The following is a 21,026-nucleotide window of genomic DNA, read 5'->3' as shown; positions in this document are numbered from 1 at the left end:
GCTACTCTGGAGGCGGAGGCAGGAGGATTGCTTGAGCTCAGAGCTTTGAGGCTACAGTGGGCTATGATCATCCCATTGTACTCGAGCCTGAATACAGCAAGACCCTGACTCAAAACAAAACAAAAAAAGATAGCAGCTTATTTAATGTTTTGTTTTTTATACAAGCCAGTTCTACCAGGTTGACTTTTCCCCCTAATTGGTTTTTGTGTTGCTTTTACATTTCATTAATTTTGTAAGTAATACATTAGAACATTCTAGTAAAATTCAAATATCACAAATAGAGCCAAATTGTTCTCTGATTTCCACTCTAAACTTGTTTGATCTGTTTTGTGGTTGCTTTGATCTTATCACACAAAGATCTTTTGTTGCCATCAATTCTCCTCTTCATTATATTGCTCTGAAATGTTTGTTTACTTACCAAAGCAAAATGTGCTTATAGTTAGGAAAATGAAATAGATATCAAGGATGGAATAAAACTTTAAAATCTAAAAATAACAGTGAGATAGTGCTAAAAAGGATTATAACACTCCCCTGTCCTCCAGAGGCAATGACTTTCAAATCGTACAGCCTTTTCTTCAGATATTTGAAAATATGGAGATTAATTATATACATATATCTCTTATTCTTCATTTTATTTTTTCTAGATACAGGATCTCACTATGTTGCCCAGGACTCCATCTCCTGGGCTCAAGTGATCCTTCCTCCTCAGCTTCCCCAGGAGCTGGGATTACAGGTATATGCCATAGCACCCAGCTATTATTCTTCAATTTTTAAACCTTATCCACTGACTGTGATGAAGGTGAGGATTTCAGCTTTCTTATGTCACTTCTTCTATTCTTCCCTTCTTCCCAACTTTAATTTTAAAAAATTAAGTCCTTAGTCAACACCTTCCCCTTGCCCCTGCCGCATCCCCCAGCACCCCCACCAGCTAGAGTTAAAACTGAATCACTTAAAAGAAAAAAATATGATTAGTTGTCTCAAAACATACGACTAACTTTCCGTTATATAGCAGTGCTGAAGACAGAATTTTCCCCATAGTCAAGCACATCAGGTTCTTTCCCTTGGAGATAATCTACCCAAAGTCTCTGACTTTCTGTTGTTTGCTTTAGAGTAGGAGCTGATAGAGAAAGAGAAGTGGAAGATGGGAGTATGCAGGAGGGACCTTGATAGTCAGTGGCTCCAAGACCTTCTGGAAGGAGAATTGCACAAGGTCCGGGATCAGGTGGAGGAAGGGCACCTTTTAAATTGAGTGTAGGACAAAGAAAGAGCAAGGCAACAGGCAGGGTCCAAGGCTGGATGGTGAGTAGAAGTCGAGTAAGTTCCCATCTTGCTGTTTTCTCTGTGACTAATAGGAAGTGAGGTTAGCTAGTGGGAATGAGGGAGGAGGATAGTGTGGCTGGAGTCTTGGGGAAAGTGGATGAGGTTGAAGATGAATGTGAGTCAGAATTCCACTGGGTAGGGCAACTGTTTGGTTTTCTGTTCTCCCCCAAATCCCATGTTGAAGTGTAGCTCCCAGTGTTGGAGGTGAAGCCTGGCAGGAGGTGATTGGATCATGGGTGGTTTCTCATGAACGGTTTAGCACCATCCCCTTGTTGTTGTTCTCGTGACAGTGAGTGAGTTCTCACGAGATCTGGTTGTTTAAAAGTGTGTGGCACCTCCACCCACCCTTGCTCCTGCTCATGCCTGCTTGCGTTTCACATTCCACCATGATTGTAAGCTTCCTGAGGCCTTCCCAGAAACTGAGTAGCTGCCAGCATCACGCTTCCTGTACAGCATGCAGAACAGTGAGCCAATTAAACCTCTTTTCTATATAAAAATTACCGCATCTCAGGTATTTCTTTTTTTTTTTTTTTTTTTTTGAGACGGAGTCTCGCTCTGTCGCCCAGACTGGAGTGCAGTGGCCGGATCTCAGCTCACTGCACGCTCCGCCTCCCGGGTTCAGGCCATTCTCCTGCCTCACCTCCCGAGTAGCTGGGACTACAGGCGCCCGCCACCTCGCCCGGCTAGTTTTTTTGTATTTTTTAGTAGAGATGGGGTTTCACCGTGTTAGCCAGGATAGTCTCGATCTCCTGACCTCGTGATCCGCCCATCTTGGCCTCCCAAAGTGCTGGGATTACAGGCTTGAGCCACCGCGCCGGGCCATCAGGTATTTCTTTATAGCAATGTGAGAACAGAGTAATACAAACCAGTAGGGTGTGACAGAAGGAGGAAGGAAAGTGAGTGCAGTTGCCAACTGATTTGTGCATCTTGGCCAATGGCTGCGGGTCGGGTGGCTCTTTAACCTCTTGCCTCCCTTGATGTGCAGGTTCTCTCCTGAGAGGAGATTACGTCAGCCAAAGCCAGTGCTGCAACGTCAAAACAGAACATTGGAGGCTTTAACCTTAATATTCTCTTCTTACATATCTGTAGGATAAGTATGCAGTCGTGGGCTAGAGAGGGAAGTTCGTGCATCAACACTCCATTTTTAAATGCTCCCATTTAATTTATTATATGTATGTGTGTATGTGTGCATATGTGTCTGTGTGTGTGTGTGTATATATATATATATTTATTTATTTATTTTAAGAGGGAGTCTTGCTCTGTTGCCCAGGCTGGAGTGCAGTGGTGCAATCTTAGCTCACTGTAGCCTCCCCCTCCTGGGTTCAAGCAATTCTCCTGCCTCAGCTTCCCAAGTAGCTGAGATTAGAGGCGTGTGCCACCACACCCAGCTAATTTCTGTATTTTAGTAGAGACAGGATTTCACCACGTTGGCCAGGCTGGTCTCGAACTCCTGACCTCAAATGACCTGCCTACCTCAGCCTCCCAAAGTTCTGGGATTACAGGCGTGAGCCACGGTGCCTGGCAAATGCCCCATTTTGGACACTACTATGCTAGTAATTTTTCTCTTCTCACTTGGATTATTTTGAGAAATATGGAACCAAGATTATTAAGTGTCTATTTGTACAGGGCACTCTTCAAGATAAACTCACCACATAATCCTGATCTGAAGGAGCTTACCTTCTAGGCAGCCATCTAACCTGGCTTTAAACTAATTAAGCGTAAAAAAAAGCCAAGAACATTCTACAAATAAGCATTTAGAGTGGAGAAGGTAGAACTCAACTACTTCCAATTAGTCAGGTGATTTTCATTGTCAAGGCCAAAATCACAAAAGAGAAATTTGTTTATTTAACTAAAAGGTCATGGAAGGTTGGCTGGCTCCTACTTCTCAGCCCTACCCCCAGCCCTACTCTTCTGTCCATTGACTTCATTCTCACAGAGCTTCCCTCCATTTGCTTCAAGATTAGCAGCCTCAGCTGAAGGTGAGGACCCTGCCCTTCCTTCCTCCTTCCAAGGGAGTGAGAATTGCACTGCGGTCAGGAGTTTGAGACCAGCCTAGTCCAACACAGTAAAACCCCATCTCTACTAAAAATATAAAAAATTAGCTGGATGTGGTGGTGGGTGCCTGTAGTCCCAGCTACTCAGGAGGCCGAGGTAGGACAATCGCTTGAACCGGGGAGGCAGAGGTTGCAGTGAGTCGAGATCATGCCACTGCACTCCAGCCTGGGCAATGTGGAGTGAGACTCCACCTCCAAAAAAAAAAAAAAAAAATGGTGTGGAAATTTATTTTGCTTTTCTTTTGCTTATAGAATACATTTGACATCACCACCAAGAAAGCTTATCTGGACATATTTCTGCCCAATGAAGAGAGTATTAAAATCGAAATTATAACATCAGACACTGCTGAAAGAGTCCTAGAGGTAAGCTTTGTTTAGACTCCAGGTCCTGAACTGAATCTAGGGATAGTTCTAGATTTGGACTATCCAAATCTAGTTTGGAAAGCGGAGAGTGGGATACAGCTGCCTTCCAGGAGCTTCTGGCCTGTTGTTTTACTCTGTGGATGATTATTTGCAGAGGTACTGGCATTTCCTGGGAGAACAACCAAGGAACCTGAGACACAGCCAATCCTCCAGGGCCTCTTTGATTTCACCCTCCCTGGGGGCACCAATTTTCCAGAGATCTCCTGGAAGGCTGCTGGCACTTCCTTGGAACTTAGCCAAGGATGTGGCCTGGAAATATGTAAAACGCTTTATTATTGGATGTCCCATCTTTGGGAGCAGGAAGGAAAGTGGGGCTTGGCAGAGGCTGAAACAGGTCATACCTAGGTGTGCGGGTGACAGTTCCTGGCAGAGGGTGACAGAGGAGTTCTTGAAGATTCCTATTCTCCCATAGGGAAAATTCTTGAAACCAATGCTCCGTCAGGGCTAATTCTGGATGCAGAGGGCCCAGACGTGAGTTGTAGTCAGCTCTCTGAGGACTAACAGGACAAGACTCAGAAGGTTTCATCCTTCTTCAGCAGCTCTGCCTCCCAGACCCCTTTTCCATCTGCTAAGCGGGGCTGCGGAGCGAGGGCTGTCTTCTGACACCCACATCCTGCTCCCCGGGGGCCAGCTCCCAGGCCCTTTTCCTCTGGAAGGTTTTAGCTCTAATCCTCCAGAGAAACATACAAGAGAAAATACAAAGTCATAAACATGAAGAAGAGTCAGAAAGTTTCTAGGACTTTTCAAAGGACAGAAAGTTCTTGTGCTTGGGTTATGGTGTCTGACCCTTTCTGAGCCGAGAAATGGAAGCCCTCCCATTTTGGCTGCTAGCTCTTCCGGCCTGCCTTGACTTAACCTATTCCTGTATCTCCAGCTTCTCTCATATTCATCGCCTCTCCGTTTCCTCCTCTCCATTCTACATCTCGACCTTAGTTCCAGCCTTTATCATTTCGCAGCTAGATCTCTACTGCTGCCCCTAAACTAATCTCCCTGCTTCCAGTCTTGCTAATCTTCTGTATCGATTTCCAGCATTGTCTTTCTAAAAAGTATCAAAGGTCCTTGATGCTTGAGGGAGTTTGTACCCCAAACACAAAAACCTCAATTGCCCAGGATCTAGAAGTGAGAGACAGACTCATAAATGAAGGAGGAGTAGGAAGGCAGTGATAGAGTCGGAACCACATACTACATGTGTCTAGGGCCAGGCAGGTAGGTCTGGGGTACAGCTGCAGGATCAGAGATAATTTGGAAATGGATGGAATTGTTTAGAACAGGAGAGACATCATCATTGACTTCTGTTTTCACACACTGGGCTTGCTGACCAAACTAGACATGCCTGCAGGTGGTGGTGGTGGTAGTTTGGGGTCTTCTATCTTCTGGGTTTAGGATGAGTCCTGGATTCAAATTACAGTCATGTGCCACATAATAATGATGTTTCTGCCGACATTGGACTGCATATACAATGATTGTCCCATAAGTTTATGATACAATATTTTACTGTACTTTCTCTATGTCTAGATATGTTTTGGCCAGGCACGGTGGCTCATGCCTGCAATCCCAGCACTTTGGGAGGCCGAGGCGGGTGGATCATGAGGTCAGGAGATCGAGACCATCCTGGCTAACGTGGTGAAACCCCGTCTCTACTAAAAAATACAAAAAAATTTAGACAGGCGTGGTGGTGGGTGCCTGTAGTCCCAGCTACTCAGGAGGCTGAGGCAGGAGAATGGCGTGAACCCAGGAGGCGGAGCTTGCAGTGAGCCGAAATCATGCCACTGCATTCCAGCCTGGGCCACAGAGCAAGACTCCAACTCCAATAATAATAATAATAACAATAGATATGTTTAGATACACCAATATTACAGTTGCCTACAGTATTTAGTACAGTAACATGCCTACTATACTACTATAAACCTGGGCTAACAGGCTTATAGTCCAGGAACAACGGGCCATATCATCTAGCCTAGGCATATGGTAAGCAATGCCATTTAGATTTGTGTAAGTTCACTTCGTGGTGTTCACACAACAACAAAATCGCCTAACGATGCATTTCTCAGAACGTATTCCTGTCATTAAGCAACACACAACTGTACAGTGCTGCTGTGTAAGGACAGTGTGAATTTGGGTAGGTTACTTTACAGACAATGTCTAAGTAAATAATTATAGAAATAGTTCACGTTCCTGTGACAATGGCAGTTGTGTTTGTTGATCATTATTGGTATTGGTATTGATATTGATATTGGAGGGAGTGCTGAATAGGGTTCTGTGGTACTACGTATTTTGTCCGTTTCCCTGGAAACTAATAGCATACATTTGATGAGGTACATTCGTAGTCAGAAAAATGTGCTTCCTCTCTTCCAATCATGTTGGCTTGTGAGAAATTCAGACCCAAGACACTGACATCATCAGATCAGATAAGTTTAACTGGAGGTTCTACCCTAGAAGGGGTAGTTTCCGTAACAGGTGAAGTGATCACTTGGCCAGCGACAGGTGTGAATTTCCTTCCAAGAGCTGGGAAATTCTCTAGCTTGCATAAAACCGTAATTTAAGTTTTGTAATTAAAAATCACCTTCTGCATCTTCTCCAGTACACTTGCTGCCATTCTCACTTTGCTTCCCCAGGTTTGCCTTACCCACAGCCTGCCTTTTACTTTTCAATGATCTCTTTTTTTTGTTTGTTTTGAAATGGAGTTTCACTCTTGTCGCCTAGGCTAGAGTGCAGTGGTGTGATCTTGGCTCATTGCAACCTCCGCCTCCCAGGTTCAAGCGATTCTCCTTCCTCAGCTCCCGAGTAGCTGGGATTACAAGCACGTGCCACCATGCCCAGCTAATTTTTTTTTTTTTTTTTTAGTAAAGACGGGTTTCACCATGTTGGCCGGGCTGGTTTCCAACTCCTGACCTTAGGTGATCCACCCACCTTGGCCTTCCAAAGTGCTGGGATTACAGGCGTGAGCCACTGTGCCGGGCCTCAGTGCGCTCTTTAAGGGCCAGCAGCAAGCTAAAATCTAGGACTACTGTGGTGCTAGTGATGGTGTTCGTGTTTTGAATCATCATTAACATTTGCTAAGAGGAAAAATATTATTATTATTATTATTTTGAGACGGAGTCTTGCTCTGTCGCCCAGGCTGGAGTGCAGTGGCCAGATCTCAGCTCACTGCAAGCTCCACTTCCCTGGTTCATGCCATTCTCCTGCCTCAGCCTCCTGAGTAGCTGGGACTACAGGCACCCGCCACCTTGCCCGGCTAGTTTTTTTGTATTTTTTAGTAGAGACGGGTTTTCACCGTGTTAGCCAGGATGGTCTCGATCTCCTGACCTCGTGATCCACCCGTCTCGGCCTCCCAAAGTGCTGGGATTATAGGCTTGAGCCACTGCGCCCGGCCAGGAAAAATATTATTATGTATTTTTTTGCTGATGCTCACTCTTCTCGAAAGAAGGTGTTTATATTTATGTCTTTATGAATGTGAAAGGCTTCTTCATTCTCCTTTTGTCCCCACGCCTTTCCTCTGTCTGCCTTGGCATGTAAGCTTGTTGTTTTCCCTAAATTAGACAGAAAAGAAGGAAATCTAATTTGAGTGGACCTGGGTCAGGTTTACTCTGGGAAAGATGTCTTTACTATGCTGTTACCTACCACACACTCACCCACTGTGTTTGGCTTTTGGGCGTTTTGCAACCCAAAACATGGGGGAAAGAGAGAGACAGAAAGAAGGGGAAAGGGAATTGCTTTGAAAGTGGTGAAACTATTCCTGAGCTGCTCTTTATTTTCAAAGCTATGCTGAGAACACCCAATTATACCAGCCACCTAATCAGACTGCTTCCTGGGGGTAATTTATGTATCTCCGACAAGAGAAGGCCCCCTGTGAGCCTGGTATTTGTACAACTGCCATCTAGAGAACTGGGAGCCGTGGGTAAAGCAGCTCTCGAGGGCAGTGCTTGGCGGTGACTCCTTGAGTGTTACAGAGGTGATTTAGTGAGTTAATACCAGGAGTATAAAGAAATTACTCGAGAGCTCAGTGTTAAAGATGGAGGTAGCCTGTGGTTATGTAGAAGTTTCTGCTAAGGGAGCATGAGTAGATGTCCAGTGCTATGAGGTGACACCTGATAGGCTGATGGCAAAAATGAAGCCACTGGTGTTGAAATGAAAGCTGTTTGATACAAAAGTCAAAGAGGAATGTGAAGGAAGGCAACCTGTGTCTGGGATCGGAGGTTTTTTGCAAACATCGTAGTAAATTCCAGTTGACCATCACAGGAAACATCAAGGCAAAGCAGGCCTGGCGTGCCAAAGGTGGGCAGTAGCACGTGCGTGTTTGTATGCCAGCCAAGCGGCGGGGAGTGATCCTCTTCCCAAGAGCTGGCAATGCAGCTCACAGGAAGGTAAATTAGTGTGCAGGCTCCAGGGACAGACATCACAGAAGGACAGATGTTCATGGAGCATGGCTGCTGCCCTCTAGGGGAAAATAAAGACCAAGATGATCCGGGAGCGTGTCCACATCTGAGATGGGATGACTAACCTCAACTGGGGCCAGCCTCTGTCCATTGTGGTGGGACTGATATTTATTTTCTTTATTCTAATTTTTTGTGTTTTGAAATTTTCTAAAATGGATACTGTTTTTGGATTCCAAAAAGCTTTCTTTGAGTGTTCACTTTTTATTGCTGTGTACCGGCCATTTCCAAGTCTGCATGTCACAGTTAGGATGCATGGTGGGCACACCTAACTTTTCCCCCTTCTGCTTGTTTTTGGTTAAAGGTGGCATCACACAAAATTGGACTGTGTCGGGAGCTCTTGGGCTACTTCGGCCTCTTTCTCATTGAGTTTGGCAAGGAGGGCAAGCTCTCTGGTAAGAAGGAAGGAACAAATGAATCAGCTAGGAGACGGGGTGGACAGGTGTGAGCAGGGGCTTGATGCAGGACTCACAGCTGAGGGACTGGCCACCCACTGGGCTATGATCCCTACTACTGTTCTCAGTCACTGGGTTAAGGGTTTGGGGAATGGGAGGTTGCGTCCTTGTTAGGGGAGAGTGGAGGCAAACCACTCATACCTTGGGTGGTTCAGTAACTGCACTTGTGCACCCCCAGCCCTAATTCGGACCCCCTTTACTCCAGACTTGGGCCTGACCACTGACCACCCGCCTGCACCCTTTCCTGTGAGTGGAGTGCTAGACTCCGGGGGTCAGGACGCCCCACCACAACATCACTTTTCCTTGTTAAAGAATATTTGTGGATGATATCAATGAGTTATTAGATACTTTTTTAAAAGCATAATGAGATAGTGTAAGAAGACAATCTGATTCTCATATCTTTTGTTTTCTCTACAGTATGTTTCTAGATATTACAAGGTTTGTATCAGTTACATCAAAGTAGTTTGTAAATGTCCTCAAGAAGCCAGGGGAGGTGGTTTTGAGTTGGAAGATAAGGGGCTTGTGTAGAGGGTTGGCTGCTAGGCCCTGTGGTGAGCTGCGAAGGCGCTGGATGTCTCTGGATCTGTTTTTTCATCTATATCACAGTGTAAAACATCCCCCACTCAAGGGGCTGATATTTTTGAGGATCAAATGATATTTATTTATTTATTTATTTATTTATTTATTTATTTATTTATTTTTTTTGAGACGGAGTCTCGCTCTGTCGCCCAGGCTGGAGTGCAGTGGCCGGATCTCAGCTCACTGCAAGCTCCGCCTCCCGGGTTCACGCTATTCTCCTGCCTCAGCCTCCGGAGTAGCTGGGACTACAGGCGCCCGCCACCGCGCCCGGCTAGTTTTTTGTATTTTTTTAGTAGAGACGGGGTTTCACCGTGTTAGCCAGGATGGTCTCGATCTCCTGACCTCGTGATCCGCCCGTCTCGGCCTCCCAAAGTGCTGGGATTACAGGCTTGAGCCACCGCGCCCGGCCGATATTTATTTTTTGAATGAACTTCAGAAAGTTAAAATTACATGTAAATACAGAGGATATTCTTACTATGATTTTATTATTTCCAATAATAAGGTTTTATTTTCTCATTTGAAAGCTGCTATACATAAGCTGTCTGTGCTATTTCAGCCAGTAAGACCGGCTTTCCCCTTTCTCTAGTTGTGAAAAAATTTGCCGACTTTGAACTCCCTTATGTTAGTCTTGGAAGTTCTGAAGTGGAAAACTGTAAGGTTGGACTCCGAAAGTGGTAAGTAGGTACTGAAAATGACAGAGGCGTTTGAGGACATTTTGCCATTGCCCATCAAGACTTATCAGAGTCCCGTCACATCCTGCTTACAGCCTGACAGCTGGAGACCAAGAACTTAGAGAAGGTTGTAAGAAAAGCAATGATGGCCAGGTGCTGTGTCTTATGCCTATAATCCCAGGGCTTTGGGAGACCAAGGCAAGAGGATTGCTGGAGCCCAGGAGTTCAAGATCAACCTGGGCAACACAGCAAGACCTCATCTCCACTAAAAATAAAAAAAAAGCCAGCTGTGGTGGTGTGCATCTGTGGTCCCAGCTATTCAGGAGGCTGAGGCAGGAAAATCACTTGAGCCCAGAAGATTGAGGCTGCAGTGAGCCAAGATTACACCACTGCACTCCAACCTGGGAAGCAGTGCAAGACCCTGTCTCAAAAAGAAAAGCCATGAAAATGAGAGATGGTGAAATAAACTAGTTTCTGAATATTTGTCCTAAAGAATAGGATGTTGAGGATGACTTTCAGTAGTCTCAGGTAAATACTCAGGGCTGGGTGGGGTATGAAAATGAGGAGGGTAGCCATCTTTCTGCATCTCTACTGATAGGCGAACAAGAAAGTAAGACTTGAAAACCAGGGGCGGGGCCAGGGGACGTGGATCAAAGCAGGTAACGGTGGGAAATGGCTGGCCTTGGGTTTGCTTTGCAGTGCATCACTGACTGTATTAATGGAGGGACTTTGTTGGTGATTACAACCAGATCCAATTCATCTGTAGAAGTGTGGCATTCCCTGAAGGTGAAGGGTGCATTCAGCCAGTTTGCAGTGAATTTGAACTCTAAGTACTGGGCTTACACATGCCTAAAGGATGTGTACCAGGGTCATCCTTATTCCTAGATAGATAGGACACGAATGTCCCTTAGCAGAAAATACTGTCATTTCCTCTAGTAACACAGGGGCCTGTGGAGAACAAAATATTATAGAAAATAGCACCGAGCAGCAGGTCCTATAACCTGCAGCTCCCAGCGTTTTTTACCGTGGCTGCAGGCGATGGCTCCTTAGGCTCGCTCTCTCCCAGCCCATTTATTCTGCTATCTGAGTACAGAGGTTTTAAATAAAAGTATTTTGAAATCTAAGAATTCCCTTGACCTTGTGATGCCTTGCTCTAGAGCTCCAGTTTGTGGCTTTGAATTGTGGAAGGATATTCCCAGCAAGGCAGTTCATATACTGCTGTTCAGAAGTATCTTGAGGAATGGTCCAGATCTTGAGGTGTGAAACCCTGAGAAGGGGAGAAGGACTTGGTTCCATCCAATGGTTTAGAGAACAGCTCTTCTGGAAGCTGCTTACTGTAGTGAGTGGCTGAGCACAGTTGTTCCTAGAATTAAAGTATGCGAATCTAAGTTGCGGCTTGCTCAGGTCTTAGCTGCATAAACCTAGCCAAGTTTGTTCAAGCTCTCTAAGCCTCAGTTTCTTTATCTGTAAAATGGGAATAATAAAAATAGTGTCTACATCATAGGATTATTGTAAGGGTTATGTAGAATAGTCCCATATACTCAGTAATGTTTGTGACTGTTATATTGATGATGAGGGTGATTATAGGAAGTAAAAAAAAAAAAAATCCCTGGGGCTTAGATTTTCACTCATGTGCTCTCCTGAAAACTTGAGATCAAAGGAGAGATGACAATTCTGTTTCTTATCTTGAAGCTTGAATTAGAAATTAGGCACTGCCTGTGTCTTTATGAAATAGGTAAACTCTAGGTGATACATGCAAGAGAAAACATCTACCCCAAATTATAAGCCAGCATCTCAGATTCAGGCAGGTTGCCTCTGTTGATGGGAACCGGGAAGAAAGGAGGTCCCACTTCTGTTGTTACAGCTAAGGATCAGGTCTCCGGAGGGGAGATTCTGGCATAGGCTCCTGCAGGTGCCTTGCCCTCTTTCCAGAGGGAAGTCATTGGGTGGGAGCTGGAAGGCTAACTCCAAAAGCTGAGTGATTCCCAGCAGGTGAAGCCTCAGTGAGGCCTGAGTGGCATCTTAAGAACTTTTCTGTCCTTAAGGAGAGATGCCTGGGTGCATCTCGCCAGTGTTGATGATATGGCTTCCTCCAGGCCAAAGGGTGCCTGTGCTGGCCTGTGGGAGCCCCAGTCTGGGGTGGGTCTTTTCTCCGCACACAGGGGCCTCTGGGATGTGCGGGTGCAGAGTTACCTGGAATGTAAGTAGGGATGCTTCAGTTACTTCTCCCCACCCCAAAATGAAGTTGACCTTCAAGCACCATATTTATCCCTTTCCTGGTCTAAGCCAACCCCATTGGTCTAACCCTATTCTTCTGAGTGTAGCAACTCTGCTTACCTCTGCCTTCTGGTTGGTAGAGATCAGCCATAGGTACCCTTTCCTGACAGTTTCAGTCCCTTCTTAACATACTACTGTGCTTCTACAGTCATTAATTTCAGCTCCTCGTGATTCTGGATCTGATAGGCAGACACGGAGCCCCTGCTATTTGCAAATCACTCTACCAAGATCCAGAGGGGCAACTCTGGATAGGCTCCTGGCCTTGGGGTTCTTCACAGATGGTGTCAAGAAAACTTAATCAGGGCGGCAATTGGAATAAACTTAGGGTGCAGAGGAAGCACAGTGGATGGGCGGGCTAATACAGCCTTGGGAAGTAGGGACCAGAGGAGGGGGCATTGCTTGAGGCTTCCAAAGAAAGGCCAATCAGGGGAGGAGATTGGCGAGGGCCTTGGTCTTCCAGGCAGGGAGACAGGAGAGAAAACATGGTTGCAATGTAGCATTGGTGGTGGGGTTGGTGAGAGATGGAACTGGAAATGAAAGTGGGGGTGGTCCCAGGAGGAGCCTTGAAAGCGAGCAGAATAAATATCTAACTCTGGGAACCATGAGAGTCTGAAAAGTTTCACAGGAAAGACCACTCTGGTTAGAATGTGAAGCATGAGGTTAAGGGCACATGGCTGCCACAGAAAGCCTGGGAAGGAGGCTCCCAGAGCAGCTCAGGCAACCCATGAGGGTGGCCCTGCTGCAGGGTGGTGAATATGGGGGTGGGTCCGTATGGGCAGACGACTGTGCCAGGTATTGTGCGGTGGAGAAAGGGATTCCAGGGCTTGGTGGCCAAGAGTGAGGCTGAGTATTAACAGGGATGCAGACTATTCCCCTAAAGCTTTATTTTTGTGCCTCTTGACTCTCAGAGCCCTCCAGGTAAGAGCTTACAGTGTAAAGAAATTAGGAAACAAAAGAGATGGAGGCGCAGAGTGAAAGCTGGGCGAGTGGAGGTGTGGTTTTGTTAGAAAAGGGGGCCCTGGTTCATAGGGTAGAGGGCCACCACTTTCCAAAGCACTTGCCAGGTGTGTCCATGAGCCATGTCACAGGAATGAATTTCGCGCTCCTGAATTTTGCAGGTATATGGATCCATCCCTCGACTCCATGCTGATGGACTGCAGGGCGGCCCTAGATTTGCTCTACATGCAGGTGAGGGTCACCAAGAGCTCTGACAGCACTGCAGATCATAGGCCATGTTGGCTTGGAATCACTGAAAAAAAATCTGTGGTAGTTAATAATTCTACCTCCATACCTAAAATAGGCAAATTCATAGAGAGGGAAAGTAGAACAGAAGTTACCAGGGGCTGCGGGGAGTGGAGGAGAAGTTGTTGTTGTTTGATGAGTGCAAGTTTTTGTTGGGGGTGACAAAAAGTTTTAGCTCTAAATAGTGGTGACGATTATCCAACATTGTGAATGTATATAATGACTCTGAATTTTGTGAACAGTTAAAATGACAAGTTATGTTGTATATATTTTACCTCGATAACAATAAAATGTAAAAAGTAGAGGAGTTTAGAGAGAGAAAAGGAATTCTATCTCTGTTTTAACAATCCCTCTCTGAATTTGCAGCTGACGCACTGTCATCATGAGCCTAGAAAGGCTATCCCTGATAACTTAAAGTCACATGTGATCCCTAAATCTCACTCTAGCATAGCCTTCTCTCCCCTGAGCCAAGAAGCAGCCTGGGTGGGTGTGTGGCCTGCGGGGTTGCGCTGGGCTCCGGGCTCAGAGAACCCATGCTTCTGTAATGATCGCTGTTATCATCTTGAAATTCATTTTATTTTTATTTTTTATTAAAAAAATTAAATTTTCATTGGTACATAGTAGGTGTATATATAATATTTATGGGTTACATGAGATATTTTGATGCAGGCATGCAGTGTGTAATAATCCCATCAGGGTAAATAAGGTATCTATTTCCTCAAGCATTTATCCTTTACGTTACAAACACTCCAATTATACTCTTTTAGTTATTTTTAAATGTACAATTAATTTTTTTTTTTTTTTTACTGTAGTCATCCTGTTGTGCTAGCAAATACTAGGTCTTATTCATTCTATTTTGTTGTGCCCATTAACCAAAATTTTTAATTTTTGAACAGCATTTTCATTTTGCACTAGGTAGACCCTGAAAATTATGTAGTTGGCCCTACCTACTCCTACCCCCAGCCTCTAATAAAGTAAATTTCGAGCTTGGCTTCAGTTCTCTTCTCCTGCCTCGTGTGGTGAAGCTTCTGCCAAGTCGTGGAATGGTCAGCCCGTGCTGCCCCCAACATACACACCCAGGTCACTAGCTGCCCCAGGTGTTCACACTCACCACACCGCCATCTTCAGAGACTTGATCTTTTCCAGGCTTGGCTTCCACAATTCTGGGAAGAAAGCTCAGAAACTTCTTTCAGTGAGTTGCCTGAGAATATCTCACAGTCTATTCTTAGGCAGCAGGCAGGGTGGTGGGTCACAGCCCTGCCCTGCTCCAACCCCTCCCAGACTTGCTGTCTCACTCAGGCTAAACCCCAAATCCCAACGTCCTTGTTCTGTTTCCTCCGTAGCATTTCTACCATCTGCCAATGTAAGTATGTGTGTGTGTTGTGTACATTTGTTTACTCTCTCCCTACTGGAATGATTTCTCCATGAAAGTGGGTATTTATTTGTTCACTGCTGCGTCCCCAGAAACTGGAACTGTTCCTGGCACAATGTCGGCATTAAGCCCTGTGGTGGGCCTGGCATCGTATTAATTAAGTGCATTATGTCATTGGAGCTTCATAACAGCTCTGTAAGGCAGTTGGTACCATCCACATTTTCGGAAGAAAAACATTAGGTTTGCTGACAAAAGATTGAGTAGTGGGTTTGGATTAATAGAAGATGTAGATGAAGAAATTTAACAACACTTATTTGCAGGTGGCTTTTATTTAGCGTGATTCTAAGCTGCTACACTCGATAGCTTTTATAAACTCAGGAGAGAGAGAGAGGTGGTGGGTAAGTTCTTACTTTTAATGAGCTTTTCAAGTGGAATGTTAATAAAACCTACTGTAGTACTTTGTGTATAGAAGAAGGTCAATTTTGGTGGATTTTGATACCCTGGCTTACCAGAGGGCGTAGAAGGGGAAAGAAACTTAGCCCATGCCTCCTTAAGTGACTTTTAGAGATCAAGACCCCAAAGCTCTTCTAAATTCTAAGAGGGTAAATCAAAATATCACTTATTAGATGTTTAATGTTCACTATTGTATTTTTATGGCTAGAATATAGCTTTGAGTTCATTCCATATTATACATTAATCAATGTATAATTATGTTCTGGTTCAGCCTGGGCACGGGGGCACACACCTGTAATCCCAGCACTTTGAGAGGCTGAGGCAGGTGGATTACTTGAGCTCAGAAGTTCAAGATCAGCCTGGGCACTATGGCAAAATCCCATCTCTACCAAAAATATAAAAGTCAGCCAGGCATGTTGGTGTGTGCCTGTGGTTCCAGCTACTCAGGAGGCTGAGGTAGGAGGATGGCTTGAGCCCAGAAGGCAGAGGTCACTTGAGATGTGATCATACCATTACACTCCAGTCTGGGCAACATACCAAGAACCTGTCTCAAAAAAAAAAAAAAAAAAAAAATCATGTTCAGTGTACTTGTGTTATATGAGTTAGAGCATAATTTTCCACTTTAAATGTTTATTGAGGCCCATCCTTGCTACTGTATCCTTGCTATTATGATACATTATTAGCTGTGTCTGGTTTGGTACCACGTCCTTGGTTGAGAGTGCATCACATAGTTCTAATATTGTTCCTGTGGGAAATGTCATCTTTATGGCATGTCTTTTGCTTCTCATTATGATGAGAGGTCAGAGCTTCGAGCATCATAATGTGACTTTTTAAATCTGTCTTCATTAAAGAGTTATAACCAGAGGGAAACAGATGATGGTACTTCCTCTGCTCAAAGCTAAAAAAAAAAGGGGGGGCTTCATGGGAGGCACACTGAACTGCAATTTAAGAAATGAATTCTGTCCCTTGTTTTGCCACCAGTCCTCTCTCTGGGTGACTCTGGGCCAGCCACTGCATCCTTCTGAACCACGACGTCTCCCTGTTGAGACAAGGTGGAACTAACATCATCTCTAAGTTTTCTGCAAACTTTAATAGACTGTCATTCTAGCCTTAGCTCATTGCCTGGCAAAGTCTCCAAAAAATTGTCGTTGATGTCATAATAATCTTTATCATCACTGTTGTCGTCGTCGTCATCATCATCATCATCATCATTGTTCCCTGAATCTGGGTAGAGGAGCTAAGAAGTCAAAGATGGGTCCAAGTTCAGCAGGAGAGTCAGGACCACAATCACTGCCTCTTTTGGGAGGCCTGCCTTGGCTCTCCCCAGAAGAAAATGCCTGCCTTCCTCCAACTTCTGCCAACCAGACTGAATGGCCAAGGGCAGAGACTGTCTTATTCCTTCTGTGTCCTGGGTGCCTGGAATATGTGAAAGACTAAGAAGTGGCCAGGCGTGGTGGCTCACACTTGTAATCCCAGCACTTTGAGAGGCCAAGGCAGGTGGATCACCTGAGGTCAGGAGTTCAAGAATAGCCTGGTCAACATGGTGAAACCCTGTCTCTACTAAAAATACAAAAATTAGCTGGGCACGGTGGCGCATGCCTGTAGTCCCAGTTACTTGGGAGGCTGAGGCAGGAGAATCACTTGAACCCAGGAGGCAGAGGTTGCAGTGAGCCAAGAATACGTCACTGTACTCCTGCTTGGGCGACAGCATGAGACTCTGTCAAAAAAGAAAAAAAAGACTAAGAAGCAGTTATACTTTAAAAAAGTTAACATGAAAAGCTCTTGAGTTCTGATAAATAATGGAACCATCATAATTAACTATTAAGGGGCACAGCTTTGATTTTCTAAAGCAGATGTGCCCAGTGATAGCCAATGAGTCAACTGAATTCCCACAGCCTGTTTCCTTTCTTCTCCTCCTCTTTTAACCTGAGTTTAAAAATGAGAGATTACATTTAAAACTGTAAGTAAATATAAATTTTGAAGGCTCAGTCAATTCTGGGCCTGCATTTCAGCAGGGCCATTGCTGGCCTGGACAGTAATACAGATGAGAAAAAGGCACCCCATCCTCCAGGTGGGGCTAGCCCTGCGTCAGGGCCCATGGCTTGGTGAGTGGAGGGGGGCTGACCTTTGGCTTCCTGACTCCCCCATGCCCTGGTGACCTTGTCCAGGCAAATGCGTCCCTCGCCCTTCTCTACCACGCGTTAGCCAGAACCGAGTGGCCAGTGCCTGCCTTTGAGAGGCATGTGACCTCCATTTCTCGCTACTGTGCCCTCTGCAGAAGATGCTAGAGCATGTGTGATTGAAGCTCAGGAAGACCATGGCTTATGTGATTTTGCTTGATTTTTTAATTTTTTAATTTTATTATTTTTTTCTTTTTTTCTATCTGCAGCACCTTTAGGATGCTTGATTTTTTAAGTTCAGTTCTGCATAAGCCCCTCTCAGCCAGTGTTCAGGGAACCGTGTAACTGAGTAGACTTGTCTAGACTCAACTCTCATTGTCTGGACCTACTCAGAGTGAGGCACTGTGTAAAATCACATTTGAGTGATGACTTGTGAACCCATAATCAGGGTCAACTCTTTTCAAAGGTAATGATATAAGGCTGGGCACAGTGGCTCACGCCTGTAATCCCAGCACTTTGGGAGGCAGAGGTGGGCAGATCACCTGAGATTAGGAGTTTGAGACCAGCCTGGCCAATGTGGTGAAACCCCATCTCTACTAAAAATACAAAAATTAGCCAGGTGTAGTGGCACATGCCTATAGTCCCAGCTACTTGGGAGGCTGGGGCGAGAGTACGGCTTGAGCCCAGGAGGCAGAGATTACAGTGAGCTGAGATCACACCACTGCACTCCAGCCTGGGCAACAGAGTAAGACTGTCTCAAAAAAAAAAAAAAAAAAAAAAAAGGCCAAGTGTGGTGGTTCATGCCTGTAATCCCAGAACTTTGGGAGGCCAAGTCAGGCCAATCATCTGAGGTATCTGAGGTCAGGAGTTCCAGACCAGCCTGACCAACATGGTGAAACTCCATCTGTACTAAAAAGACAAAAAATTAGCTGAGCATGGTGGCACACGCCTGTAATCCCAGCTACTTGGGAGACTGTAACAGGAGAATCGCTTGAACTCAGAAGGCAGAGGTTGCAGTGAGCCGAGATTACACCATTGTACTCCAGCCTGGGCAACAGGAGTGAAACTCTGTCTCAAAAAAAAAAAAAGGTAATGAAACAAAACAGTTACGTTACCTTTGCTGTAGGACATCTGCATCTCTGTGTCTGAGGATCCAGTTACTCTGATGGTGAATGACACGTCTTGGGTTAGTACTTACTGCTGTGACTCCTGTTTATCTTTACACAGCCATCCCTTCTTTTCGATATTGTTCCCTGTGCTAACAGCCTTTACCAGATTCTACCATCAAGTACAATTCAGGAAAGAAGGCAATGTTTAGTTCTTCACACCCATGCTTTCTCATATGCTCTGTAGGTTTGGTTTGAAGAAGAACTGGCGACAAGGAGAAAGCCTTGGGGTAGGTAGCTGCCTACCTGGTAAGAATTCAGTGGCTTGGGCAAGGGTAGGAGGGCCTGCTATAAGTGCCCAGACCTGGATTTGCTCTAACTCCTGCCACTTACTCGCTGGGTCATCTTGAACATCATAACCTCTCTGAACCTCAATTTACTCATCTGTAAAATGGTGGTATTGTTCCTCCCCACAGAATAGAGTAGGCCCCCCTTATCCTTGGTCTGGCTTTCTGTGGTTTCAGTTACCTGCGGTCAGCCATGGTCTGAAAATATTAAGTGGAAAATTCTCAGAAATAAACAATTCATAAGTTTTAAATTGCACGCCATTCTACGTAGTGTAATGAAATGTCTTCCTGGCCCAGAACATGAATCATCTCTTTGTCCAGTTTATTCATCTTGTCTGCATCATCCACCCATCAGTCACTCAGTAGTGATCTCAGTTATCACCGTCCTGTTATCCCAACGCTTGTGTTCAGGGCCTCAGTTTTACTTAATAATGGCCCTAAAGTGCAAGAGTAGCAATGCTGACATATTGTTATACTTGTTCTATTTTCTTTTTAGTTATTGTTGTTCATCTCTTACTGTGCCTAATTTATAAATTAAACTTTATCATAGGTATGTATATGCAGGAGAAAACATAGTATATATAGAGTTTGATATTATCCATGATAGTACCAGTGCATCCCTTCTGGGAGTCTTGGATAGTATCCCCCGAGGATAAGGGGGACCACTGTAGTTGGGGAAAAAGTCAATAACAAAATCAATCTAAAGCAAGTTTTCAACAAATATTAGTTATTTTTCTTCTCTTCTCTAAACTCCATGTCCTTTTCCCCCAGCCTAAAGCAATATTTAAGGCGTATTCAGCTTTTCATTATTCTCTGAGAGATAAAGCATAACCTGCCAATATGACTGAGGGATATAACAGATAGGCTTATGTTCAGACTAAGGTGAAAATAAGCGCCTGATAATTCGCAAAGAATCGCTGGGCATTGCCGTATGTAGGACACTGGGCAAGGCACGCTGAAATGACAGGCGCAGTGTCTTCCCTTAGGGGTTGACAGCCTGAGGGACAATGGTCAGTTCTGCCCTGTCATGACAAGTCAGAGCAGCACAGGCTGAGTGTGTGCAGCTGAGGAGGTGGACAGCTGATTCCACGGCTTCCCTGGGGCCAGACTGGCTAAAAGGGGAAGGGAGCTGGGTGCCGAGAGGAGAGGGAAAGAGCACAGGAAAAGGTGCCTAGCCCAGGGAGGGTAGGCTGAGACAATAGGCTTTGTTGCTTCCACGTTTCATGTTGCTTCACCACAATCCGGACGGGCTTCCACAGGGGGCTGTTGCCTTCCAGGTGATTTCTGCCTTTGAGCCCAGTGTCGTTCTGCTGAAGCCTGCAGTGGATTAGGAAGCAACCGAGAACCCCATTAGGGATTTAGAGTTTGGGAACACTTGCTGATGGTGGTTACCCTAGGCTGACCAGACAGGACCCAACAATATATTCAACTTTAATTTTTTTAATGTAAAATTAGTTTTTATCTTATAAAAAGTTTGCAAGTGTGGAAGAGTTCAAAAATGAAAGTAGATGTCACCTCAAATCTTAAATCAACCAGACATATAAACTATTAATTAACTCTTTGGGTATATTTATTTCATATACATTTCACGTATTTGCACATCCATTTCCTTGACTTGTAAGTATCCATATGAGGAATTCTTGTTGTTTTACATTTATTTTTTGTTGTTTTATAAAAATTAGGGTCTACTACTAGACTCTTACTTGGTAATATGATATTTTTCATGTCCATTACACACATTTCCTATGTTGTTAAACATTCTGTGTAATTTTTAATGATAGCATAGCCTATTATTTAGTTATACCCAAACTCAATTACCTCTTTTGGGGCATTTCATAACAGTACCTATGTCACAGGATGGCGGTAAGGATTGACTTTTGTTCTGAAGCAATTAGAACATTGTCTGACACACAGTAAGCACTATACATGTGTTTGCCACTATCAAGTTGAAAATGTGTCATTGTTATAAACAATAGCAGTAATTGACTTATCAATATATTTTTTCCAATATCTATGTTTATGATTCAAATATACTTATTATTTGGAATTCCTTTTTGTCAATTGCCAATACATAGCTGTTGTCCATTTTCCTGCTGGTGATGCTTACGTTTTTCCTACTGCTTTATATAAATATTAACTGTTTGGTATATATGATGCAATCATTCTCCTTGGTT

The 21,026-nt window shown here is 44.6% G+C and overlaps 1 protein-coding gene across 3 annotated transcripts in view; it reads left to right on the top strand.

The window, feature by feature from the left end:
- SNX31 (sorting nexin 31) overlaps nt 1-21,026 on the top strand; it is a 78,347-nt gene that overhangs the window by 30,087 nt on the left and 27,234 nt on the right. For all 3 annotated transcript variants that reach the window (XM_033203176.1, XM_033203177.1, XM_033203175.1), the window contains exons 5-8: nt 3,627-3,737; nt 8,535-8,625; nt 9,851-9,938; nt 13,331-13,400. In XM_033203176.1, the coding sequence (XP_033059067.1) occupies nt 3,627-3,737; nt 8,535-8,625; nt 9,851-9,938; nt 13,331-13,400 (360 nt within the window). The remainder of the gene's footprint in view (nt 1-3,626; nt 3,738-8,534; nt 8,626-9,850; nt 9,939-13,330; nt 13,401-21,026) is intronic.

Source organism: Trachypithecus francoisi, unplaced genomic scaffold (genome assembly GCF_009764315.1).
Source record: "Trachypithecus francoisi isolate TF-2019V2 unplaced genomic scaffold, Tfra_2.0 Lachesis_group7, whole genome shotgun sequence".
NCBI lineage: Eukaryota > Metazoa > Chordata > Mammalia > Primates > Cercopithecidae > Trachypithecus > Trachypithecus francoisi.
The sequence above is the reverse complement of the archived record's forward strand: the minus strand, read 5'-3'. Positions and strand labels throughout refer to the sequence as shown.